We start from the raw sequence: 11522 nt of genomic DNA on the forward strand, positions 1-11522 counted from the left end.
CGTCCCGCGTCCCCCTCCGCGCCGCTGGGAGCGCGTCCGGGCCGCACGGGCGACCTCGCCCCGCTCCCCGCCCTCCTCGCCCCCCTGGGCGGCTATCGCTCTGGGTTGCGGTTTTCAGCTGGTCCCAAAGTCCTGAGTCACTGCGCGGTTTCTATGGAAACAAGCGATGATGGGATCGGGGGGTAGAGGGTGCCGGCTGCGGGATCGGGGCGCGCCCGGCACCGCGCCGTCCCGAAATCCCGCATCTCCCGTCGAGGAATAGGAGCAGAGATTGGGAGGGCGGGCGACCGTGTGCGAACCGTCCTCCCGCAGTACGGGAGTTGGGGCTCTGTGAGAAGGGTGCAGTGTGGCTGGTCAGCACTAGAGAGCAGGAAAGAGGTCCCGCTTGGCAGCTTCCACTCAGAAGATGGCACATCCCGGACCTCTCTCGAAGAGGCAGACCTGGAAAAATAAATAAAGAAGCCTTGGAAAAAGTGTTGGCTTGCCGGCTCCAAAAGGGTTAGGAGAACCTCGTGGAGCCTCCAAGCCTACACTTTTTCTGAAGAACATTCCATGTCCCTGAAAGTCCTGGCTGGAATCATCTCTGGAGTTGTGCCAGCCTCTTGCTGTTGTCCTCTCCTCTGAAGCAGGCTCTGCAGTGCGTGGCTGGGATCCATGTGGTTAGACCCAATGCGCGTGCACTGTGGGAGGGCGTTTGCTGGTGGTAGGAACGCTCCGGTCCTTCTCTCTTGTCCTTGCTCACCCCGTGCCTTCTCTGTTGGGTTGCAGACACCAAAACAACCTGTGAAGAAGCCCCATGAAGGTGACCAGCCATGCAATGTTCCTGGAAGGCTGTCCTCCTACTAGCCTTGGCATCCATTGCGATCCAGTACACAGCAATCCGCACCTTCACCGCCAAATCCTTCCACAGCTGCCCCATCACCGTGAACTGCAGCCTGAGCCAGGATGCTGACGCGGCCGAGCGGCTGTGTGATGAGAGCCCCACTTTTGCCTACAACCTCTCCACCAGGAAGACGCATGTCCTCATCCTCGCCACCACCCGCAGCGGCTCCTCGTTCGTGGGACAGCTCTTTAACCAGCATTTCGACGTCTTCTATTTATTCGAGCCCCTCTACCACGTGCAGTACACACTGATCCCGAAGCTGACACAGAGCAAGAGCACGACAGACCGGCGGGTGATGCTGGGGGCCAGCCGTGACCTGCTGCGCAGCCTGTATGACTGCGACCTCTACTTCCTGGAGAACTACATCAAGCCCCAGCCCATCAATCACACCACCGACCGCCTCTTCCGCAGGGGAGCCAGCAAGGCCTTGTGCTCGCCGCCAGTCTGCGAGGCCCTGGGCGCCGTCGATCTCCACCTGGAAGAAGGGGACTGTGTGAAGAAGTGCGGCACCCTCAACCTGACGCTGGCCACCGAGTCCTGCAGGGAGCACGGGCACGTGGCCATCAAAACCGTGCGGGTGCCCGAGGTAAGTGACCTGAGGGCGCTGGTGGAGGACCCGCGGCTGAACCTGAAGGTGATCCAGCTGGTGAGGGACCCGCGGGGCATCCTGGCGTCCCGCAGCGAGACCTTCCGGGACACCTACCGGCTCTGGAGGATCTGGGATGGCACCGGCAGGAAGCCCTACAACCTGGACGTCACCCAGCTCACCACAGTGTGCGAGGACTTCTGGAACTCCGTTTCCACCGGCCTCAACCGGCCGCCGTGGCTCAAGGGCAAGTACATGCTGGTGCGGTACGAAGACCTGGCCCGGAACCCCATGAAAAAGACCGAGGAGATCTACGATTTCCTGGGCATCCCCATGGACGGCAACGTCGAGCGCTGGATACAGAACAACACGCGAGGGGACCGCTCCTCATCCAAGCACAAGTATGGGACGGTGCGCAACTCGGCGGCGACGGCGGAGAAGTGGCGCTTCCGTCTGTCCTACGAGATCGTGGCGTTCACCCAGCGCGCCTGCCAGCAGGTGCTGGCACAGCTCGGCTACCGGGCCGCCCGCTCCGAGGAGGAGCTGAAGAACCTCTCCATCAGCCTGGTAGAGGAAAGAGACTTCCTGCCCTTTTCCTAAGGCCGGGCCCCGATTTTGATACAGACCGTTTTGAACTGTTGCCTTATTTTGTTTTCTTTTGTTTGGTTCCCCCCCGACCCTCTTTCTCGTCTTCTTCTCTCCAAAATTTGCACTAAATCTTGAGCGGGAATCTCAATGGAGTTCAGAGGAAGTGATTCTTGCCTCTCAACACATTTTGGGCGCACGAGGAATCGGGTTTCTCCAAGCAAGAGCTAGAACTGTGGATGGGTAACAATGTTTACAAAACACACAAAATGTATAAAGCAACCTTCAAGCTTTCCAAACAGAAGGGTACCTGGGGTACTGTACTTTTGCACTGTTTACTTTTACAATGTAAGAGGTAAATATAAATATAATTTATGAATGGCATCGTCCCCTCCAGAATAACCCCCTTGTCCCACAATGAGCAGGTCAGACTGGAAGCTGAACGCGGAGCAACCTCCTTGTCTCAGATCTCAGTTCAATATGTCTGTTGGAGTTCTGTTATGAGACTGAGCAGGCGGTCAGCTGCTCCTACATGGTGGTTTGGTAGCACCTGTGATACTTCTTTGTGCCAAAATCCCACAACAGGGGAAAAAAAAAAGAAAAGGGAAGAAAGTGATTGGGTGGTTTGGTAGAAGCCCAACACAAATGCTTTATTTCTGTGTTTTCTGTAAATAAAAGTGCAATAAAACTGACCTGGAGGTGAACTTCGACTGAAAGACCTCAGTAAATACAGTGGGTGGATGCGCCCACAGGCAGTGGCTGATGTCTGCAGATCCACCTGGCTCCCAGTGCAGCGATGTCAGGCCGGGTTGGAGGCCAGCACATCCCCACAAGGATGGCAGAGAGCTGCAAGCCTCCTCCTTTGGCAAGTGCACGTTAGCATCCGAACCTTGTAGCAATGCAAGTAGTGAAGCCAGAAGTGAGAACCTGTGGTTACTTCCAGGCACGATAGCTTGCTGGTGTGGTTGGCAGCAGAGACCCACATCCCCAGCACAGCCCCTTCAACCTGTCCCCCAGTGTTCCTGTTGGTCTTATGTGCCCCATGCCACATCCAATGCTGTTGGCATGAGTATTATCGTGTCCTACCCTGGAGGACAGAGAGAAGTTCTCCAGGTTCAGGTCATTTAACAGCAGAAGAAGAACAAGCAACCAAAAAGATTCTCCTGAAAATACAGAGATCACCTTTCGTAGCTGGTAGCAGAGGCAGGAACCTCACACTCCAGGCACCCCATATCCTGGGAGCTGAACAGGGCAGTGGGACAGGGATGCAGTGATGTTGCAAGGCTGCAGAGCATTCAGAGCCTGATACAAGATGCTTGTCTGTTCAAACCTTGCCTGCTGACCAACTTCCAGCAGGGACACCATCCACCCAACAACCCAACCCTGCAGGCATAGTCCAATGACTGGCTGCAGAACCAGACCCCCCAGGGGAATGAGGAGGGAAACTCCTTTCTCTTCTCCCCCCTTTAAAGATCTCTGGAGGAGCAGGTGCAGCTGCAACACAAGGTCAGCTTGTTAGGGGCATGTAGCAAATTGGCTTAATTTGGCAAACCTGCTTGAGCTGGGCAGGGGAGGAGAAATGGTGAGCAGTGGTGGTCAATCTGATGTCCCTCATCAACCACCTATGCTGTCTGCATGGTGACATAACCCACTCTAACTCTGTGAGCAGAAGGGGCACAGCATGCTCTGCAGTGAATGCTTGCTCCATCCACTGCCCCTGGCTGGTCTGGGGGCAGCTCTGGGAGAGCTTCACCACCCCAGGCACTTTCTCCTTCATTTTCCACCGCCAGTGAAGCATCAACCAAATAAATGGCTTGATTGCCCTATTATTAGCTACTAAATTAATCCTTTTGTCAGCACTTAACAAATGCTGAGCTGTTGGCTCCCAGCCTTATCCCAGTAAAAGGGACACAGGCTGCAGGGCTGCCAACTTCCTCCTCCCTCAGCACTCCTAGAGCTTGGTGGCGGCTCCTCCATTGTGCTGCCATCATCCCTGCTCAAGGGCTGTGTGTTCCCAGGAGCGTGGGGCAGCTCTGCTATGGGAAGTACCTGTGCAGTGGGAGAAGTGGCTAGGGTGACTGGCTATGCCCATAGAGCACCCACGCTGCCTGCTAGTGAGCAAACACATGGGTCTGGCTGCTCCAGCTCCTCTCAGCTGTACAGTGGGAAGCAAAACTCCACTGGGCTGTCAAAACAGATTGCTGCAGAGAGAAGGAGGTTTCTCTCCTTGGCCAGGAGAAGTGGCCATGCATCAAGAAATAGCATCTGTAGAGGCAAATTCTTCCATCTTTGCTGAGATTCCATTTTCAGGGCAGCTAGCTTTTCCCTGGCACCAAATACCTCTCTGCACTGGTCTTTAAACCAAATGAAGAAATGGAGTTTAAAAGTCTTCTCAGAACTACTCTTGCCATTCCAATCAGGAAACCTGCTTGTAGCAAAATGGCTTTTGAATCACAGTTGAAAGTCGTGTCCCAGTTTAAGCAGGGACTGAGCCTCAGCCCTGCTTGGTGCCTCATTTTGAGCCCTTAGGGGAGATATGTGATTTCCCAAGGAATCTCTAATATCTTCACTCAACTGCACTTCCTCTGCTTGTTTTCCCTCACTGGAAACAAGAAACAGTGCAACAAAGATTTTTATCCTCAAATTTTACTGTAATTAAAATACAGAGATGCAGAATATTCCCAGAAACACACTGCAAAACAAACCGAGCAAACAGATTCAGTAGGAAACCAATTACAGACAATGAAATGATAAAGAACAAAAGTGTCCTCTGGAGCCTGGTGCCATGCATGGGACCGTGCAGCTGCAGCGACGGTGCCAGGTTAGCAAAGGGCTCCTTGGCTCCTGGAGGAGCAGAGATGGGCCCGACGTCCATCCTGGCAGCTCTGTAGCTCTCTCCATCCACCTCCACATTTATGCTCGTGCTGTTATTTTCACGAGGATGACTTTGCAGTGGGGACACGGGAATGACCCACCCACAGGAACAAGAGCCAACAAGAGAACCCAGAGGGAAAGAAGTGGGTTAAGATTTTCCAGACATGAACACAAGCAGACAGAAAGGGGTGGAAGACATGCACTCCTCTCCCAGCCAGGGCAGCCACAGGAGCAGTCACCCTCTCTGCCCTCCCAGCTAATGTGAGTGTGGATGTGTAATGGAGGTCTCTTGGGGAGCTTTGGAGAGCTCTGCACCGAGGGCAAGATGAGAAGCGAAGGAAGGGAAAAAAACGCTAACAGGATGAGCAAGGGAAAAGGGAGGAAAGGAAGTGCCCATGGGTTCTCCTCCAAGCCAGGGTAAGCCCCTGAGGCAGGGGAATGCCCAGCTGTGGTAGGGCACTGAGCTGTGTGTAGAATTGCGGCCCAGCCCTGCAGTGGGGGGATCCTGGCAAATACTTGGGGGAGATCTGGGAGTGAAGAGGGGCTGACCTGGAGCCTGGACCCTCTATTGGGCACACTGATCCAGCCAAATGGAAACAACCTCATTATCGTCACTGTTGTGGAAGCAGAGCCCCAGCCAGGAGCAGAAAAACACCACACCCCAAAACTCATATTCTTCCATACTCTTCCCTAGGGCAAACTCTCTTACATTCATCCTCTGATTCAGAGCCTGTCCTAAGAATCAAATTCCCTTTGTGCTCCTCCCTTTCTTGCTCCCCCCCGTCTTCCTCTCCTAACACCAGAACTCAAATCTTCCTTGAATGAGTTCCCTTCACCCCCCTATCCATCTTCACACTGTCCCCCTTGTACAAGGTCGAAGCAAAACGTAGTTCTTAGCCTCTTCTTCAAAGAGGCTGTGTGAGAAGTGGCCTGAGTAGGCTCTGGGCTGGCTGAAGTCTCTGTAAGAAGGGAGGAGAAAAGCAGCGTCCAGCAGCTTTCCCATCTCAATCTGACCTCACCATCGTGCCACTGATGCTGTCAGGAGGCACCTTTGTGCTTACAGTGATGGATACCAACGCTGTTTCCTTCTGCTCTGGAACAAAGACTGCCCAGAAGAGCAGCTCAGGACAGGGTCACTCGGATCAAGTGAGCAGGCCTAGCACACCAGCAGCCATACCTCCACAGGCCTTCCTCTGAGCCCAGCGTGTTTATGTATTCCTGAACACTCATTAAGCAGCAGGAGGCCCTGGTTTTTGAGTAGATTTAATCTTCTGTCCCTAGCTGCTAGTTTTCCCTTTTTTTGCTATTTATGGTGCATGAGCTCTCCATTAGCTGGGCTCAAAGGACAGCAGTTTGAGCTGGGATTTCCCCTCACATCTCTCCTCCCCTGTCCAGACCATCCCTCAAACGGGGACAAATGGGGAGCTTCACTCCATTTACTGCAGGGAGTCACCAAAGAACAGAAGAGCAAAGATGGGAAACCCTTAGGTCCCCTACAGCCTTTCTCAATGTACCTTTATCAAATTTTCCATGCCTGCAGACAATAGCATGAGAAGGACCTAATGCTTCTGCCAGAAGAATCGGCTTGTGTGGGATACTGGTCACCAGAGCACGATGAGCTCCCCATCATCTGTCCAGAGGTGGGTAGTTATGTGAAGCTTTTTCACAGCATCTTCACCTGCCTAAAGCCTTGGAGAGGTAGTGAGGAAGAGTCCCAGTGGGTAAGAAACTGTCTTTCCAAGAGGGCTGGTGACAGCACAGCTAGTTATGCACAAGCAGCTTTTAGCTTTGGGGCTAGAGATGGATTCAGAAGCAGTCTGTGATATGGAATGAGAAATGAGACACGCTGAGGGAGAGCGGTGAGCAGAGATCCATGCAGTGCAAACTGCCCTCCTGCTTAGCAGGGCATTCGCTACAAAGGAAGAACAGAAAAGGTTTCTTCTGGCCTTGCTCACTGCCACAAGCATCCCAGCAAAGTGCAGGCGCACAAGACCTGATCTTTCTGTGAAGCTGCTGCCGTCAGAGACAGAACCAACACATCTGGGTTAACTTGGCCTTCTCAAGAACAAAGCACACAAGAAGAGGAAATGCGCACTCATACTGAACGCCGTTTCCTCTTTAGAAACAAAGATGTAGGTTAAACCACTCTCATGCTATCCAAAGTAAAACAGAGTGGAGATCAGGAAGCTCTTCCCACCGCAAATGGCAGGTCTGCTGCCCAGCCAGGGGCACAGGGAGAACCATGTGCATGATGAGCACAGGGACACAGTGACTTATGGCAGGCCCAAAATGTGGACTGAATAAAGGTCAGAATCAAAACGGCTTCACAAGCCCAAGAACATTCAGGCAGGATGGGGAGGGGACGACTTGTACTTAAATATTCCCTGATGTTTGAGGCCTAGGCAGCCAGGAAATGCAATGAGCCTGCACAGGAAATGAAAACGAAGGAAGTCGGCTTCGATGTCCAAAGATAGGGCAGAAAATAAACAAACGGCACAGACAGGAGAAAGGAGATTGTTCACATTCCTTTGGTTTCAGTAAACTAAGCTGTTGGGCCACATAGAGGACATCTTCCTCAGAACTGTGATTATTGTGACAAGGACCCTATACAAACCTACATGCCAGAAGTGCCAAAGATGATGATGTGAACTCCTCCACGGCAGTGGCACAGTTTTGCTCACCTGGCTGAAAACATGCCTGTGGGTTGCTACGTACACACACGCTAACACATATGCATATCTATAAAACACAACACAAACACTGCTTCACTTGCCTACGCATCCAACAGCTAACAACCTAGGCTACTAACCTGCCAAAGCCAGGGAAGGCAGAGTTAATGTTGGAACCTGCGGCTTTCCTCATCCCGAGAATCGCAGGGGACTGTGGAGTGTGAGCATGTGCACGTGCATGTGTGTGAGTGCACGATGTCACTGACCCCCGAGCATCACGGGCCAGATTGAGGATGGCTATCGCTCCCAGATGGATGCAGGTGTCTGGGTTTCTGCGGCACTGAGAGTTTGGGTGGGCTTTTAGTGCAATACGGTGGTTCAGAGGAGCCGGGCTGGAGCCCCTCAGGGACACGTTCCCCAAAGCAGTGCATCCCACTCCCAGCCAGGCACTGCTCCCGGGGTGCTGAGCCACAGGAGAGCGAGGCTCTCAGCCTCCCTTCCCTCCCTGGAGCAGAACTTGGGTGGCATTTGGGAACACACTTGCTTGTGGTTACCAGTGACATCTGTGGAGTGAGTGTGGCCTACAGCCAGGGTGCCCCTTTAGCAGATGGGGATACTGCAAGGACTTCAAGGGTCAAATCCAAGAGCTGGTTTGTGTCTCTACGGTAAGGGGACCTCTCCTCTCTCACCAGTGGGGCATCCACTACCTGTGCTGTAACATCACAGATGCCTGGCAGATACCACTGGCAGCTCTCTCCCCCAGTGAGAATATACAGCAGATTTCATCCTCCTGCTTCCCACCAAGGAAATCCATGTAGAAGTTGATGGTCTGGGACATACGATACTCTTGTGTGGCATCATAACTGGAGCTGCTCTGTTGAGATTGAGGGTTCCTTCTCTGAAGGGTGCAATTCAGCTAGGGAGCATGTGATTGGGAGCAGCTTTTGGGTGGGCCCTGAAAGAAAATCTAAGAGATGCAGGGCAGGAGGGAGGTTTCCCCCTCTTCACAGTATCTCTCCTTTGTGTCAGTGGGATTTTCTTCCACCGTTCTCCCCCAGACAGACTCCCCAAGCACACCTCCCAGGGCTGAGGGAAGTGCTGTTTCAAAGGCTGCCTTCCCTGATGAAGTTGAATTCAACTACACAACCCACACCCCAAGGCATAACTCACCCCATTCCCTTGTCCCTGGCTCCAGGCAGATGGAGCCTCTCCCACCCCTCTGTGCTTACAAGAGGCAGAAGGGAGGAAGGAAACCACAAGACAGAGACAACTGTGCCTTTGAAGTCCTCGGAGCAGAGATGGTTCCCAAGAGGTGATGGGAGTGAAAGGCATAGACAGAGGCTCTGGGAGCCCTGAGCCAAGCAGGCGGTGCTGAGCAGGCTGCAGCCAGAGTCTGCTCGTGTGCTTGACCCTCCCTGAAGCGGCTGGTTCCAACTCAAAGAGGTGCTGTGTGGGGGGGAGAGTATGGGCAGGTAGACCTTTCGGAAAGGGGCTGCGATGGGGATTAGTCAGCCTTGTCCTTCTTCTTTGTGGTGAAAGGGACTTTGCCAGCGACTGCGCTGCCCACAGCTCCAACGCCGCCGGTCACGGCCGAGACGCTGCCCTTCACCAGTCCAACGCCGGCAGCAGGGACGCTGGTCACAGCCGTCTTGGTGAGCTCTAGACTCTTGCTGCCCACCCAGGCGACTCCTCCCAGCGTGGCCCCCACCGCTCCCCGGGTGATGCTGAACAGGCCGCCCGTCACTCTCCAGATCACCCCCGCCTGCTGCTGCGGATGGTCCTTGCTGGCATCTGTGGGAGAAAAAGAGGGACAGTCAGAGGGGCCAGGCTGAGGGTCTTCTCCCCAGGCAGCGCTCCCACCATGGCCCCGTTCCTGCATGCAACTCAATGCAAATCGCACTAACGGGAGATGCAATCCCATCCTTTGTGTGTTGACTAACAGCAGTAAATCACAGCCAGCATGGGACAGGCTGCTGACAGCAGTGGCTCACGCTGGCGTGGCCGCAGGCCCTCAGAAGCAGCTGTTTGGAGGCAGCCCTGCACACATGTCAGATGAGGGACTGAGGTGCAACACACACCTATCTGCTGGAGATGTAATTGAGCTCACACACACAGCAAACTGCAGTAAAGATACAGTGACATGGACGTCACCTCAGGTTGTACAAGCCCTCCAGAGAGCTCAGCGCTGTATTTAATAGTGTTAAGACTGTTAAGCTTAAGTTGATACGCTCTGTCATGCTGTCTACCTGTGCCAGCTGGAGGAACGCCAGCACGCTGTGCCCACCCAAGCTGCCATCGCACCTGCCCACAGCCCTGCAGACGTAGTGCTCACAGCTCGCCAGCTCCTGAGAAGGGGCTTGAGCCGTGCTGCTGTGGGGGGATCCGGGCCTGGCAGCCCTCCTGGCAGCCTCCGCACAGCCCTTCCCGCTGCCTCAGCTGACAGCGCTGAGCCAAGCAAAGGAGGAGCTGCTCTTTTCGTGGGACGAGATATTTTGGAGTCTCTGCCTTCTGATTCACTGCCAGTTCTGTACAGGAGATGAGTTACTAATAATTGCAGAAATACAACAAAGCAATTGTGACAGGAAAAAAAGCAAGCACCAGCTGGGAAGGCAGCAGCCCTGGAGCAGCAGCATCCCTCCTCACCCACTGCCTGCTCAGAAGAGAGGTGAAGAGGCTGCACAGCACTAGTGCAGTAGGAGGTCTCCTAGCCCCCCCTGCTACATCCACACCTGGTTTCTTCTTCCAAGCACTCAAATCCTCCCACCCCCTTTCTCTGAAGCTCCTTGAGAAGAAAGCCCCATGTTTACCTGCTCACTGCCAGCCTCTTTCTTTGGTTGTTAATAATATTCCAGGCAACAGAAATTTTTTACCTGGTTCCCCCTCTTGATGCCTCCACCCCTTCTCATTTCCATGCAGGTTGGAGCCAGCATTGTTCCAGGCAGTGTATTTCCTTTGCTAGCAAGCAAAGGCCCTGTGAAGGCTGGAATACCAGCAAGTATCTCACTGAGGTGTGGGGCCTCAGCGCGCTGCTGCCCTTCTTGATGGAGATGTCAGACTTGCTCAATCTGAGCAAACGCCTTCCTTTTACTGTTAGCATCTTATTTCACCCTGCATCCCTACCACATCTGCTATTCAGTGTACTTCTGCCCAGCAATACCGTGAATTTGTTGGAGCAGAGACTGTCTTCCCACCTTCCACATGACACAAACACTGTAGGATCTCTAAGTACTGCTGGAAAACAAGCCTTTTTCTTTTTTTTCCTTTTTCCCCTTTATTATTTATTTATTTATTTATTTATTAAACTAGCCAACCAGACAGCAAACAGCAGGGCATAGATTTTATCCTTGGAAGCACCGCCTGCCCTGGGGTGCTGGATGCAGACAGCCGAGGGGACAGCCTGACCTTGCCAAGTGGATGGAGCTGCTGCGCACCACCAGCAGCAGTCCCAGCAGGCACTTCCAGACTGCAGCAGGCCCTCCGTGGGAAGGAGATGCTCTGGGCTCTGAGGAAACAATTCCAGATGCCTTCAGACTCTGATGGCTAACTTCTAGGTTCTTAACATAGAGGTTTAAGCTAGGAAATTTCTTTTCTTTAGTCAGGGAAGAGATTTAGATTAGGCACAAGCCTGAACTAGGTGCTATGATAATCCTTTCCCAGTTATTTTTGTGTTCTAAAAACACTTCAGTTCTGGGGGTCTTTGCTCAGAGCCATAGATTTCCCTGAGCTCTGGCTGGGCTGTGGAGCAGCCATCCCTCCGGTAGGTTCAGGACAATGCCTGCGAGCATCCTGGGTTTGCCAGCTCTGGTGACTTGTTAGATTACACACTAGTCTGATCATCTAGACAGCAAAACAGAGCTTGAGAGGGGCCAGTACAGACTTTCTGATATAACCCTAAGCAGCTACTTTTCTACCGAGTATACAATAC

General features: G+C 53.3%; 1 protein-coding gene and 1 pseudogene across 1 annotated transcript; one reads left to right on the forward strand and one right to left on the reverse strand.

The window, feature by feature from the left end:
• Nucleotides 1–85: 85 nt before the first annotated feature.
• Nucleotides 86–2652, forward strand: CHST1 (carbohydrate sulfotransferase 1). Its single transcript, XM_003206426.4, has one exon. The coding sequence runs from the start codon at nucleotides 813–815 to the stop codon at nucleotides 2067–2069; it is 1257 nt and encodes a 418-aa protein (XP_003206474.1). The 5' UTR covers nucleotides 86–812; the 3' UTR covers nucleotides 2070–2652.
• A 2031-nt stretch (nucleotides 2653–4683) lies between these two features.
• Nucleotides 4684–9491, reverse strand: LOC109367742 (annotated as a pseudogene).
• Nucleotides 9492–11522: the final 2031 nt, after the last annotated feature.

The sequence above is a fragment of the Meleagris gallopavo genome, chromosome 5, assembly GCF_000146605.3.
Source record: "Meleagris gallopavo isolate NT-WF06-2002-E0010 breed Aviagen turkey brand Nicholas breeding stock chromosome 5, Turkey_5.1, whole genome shotgun sequence".
Classification (NCBI taxonomy): domain Eukaryota; kingdom Metazoa; phylum Chordata; class Aves; order Galliformes; family Phasianidae; genus Meleagris; species Meleagris gallopavo.

Coding starts and splice junctions, on each gene's coding strand:
- CHST1 (XM_003206426.4), top strand. CDS start 813: ATGCAATGTTCCTGGAAGGCTGTCCTCCTACTAGCCTTGGCATCCATT.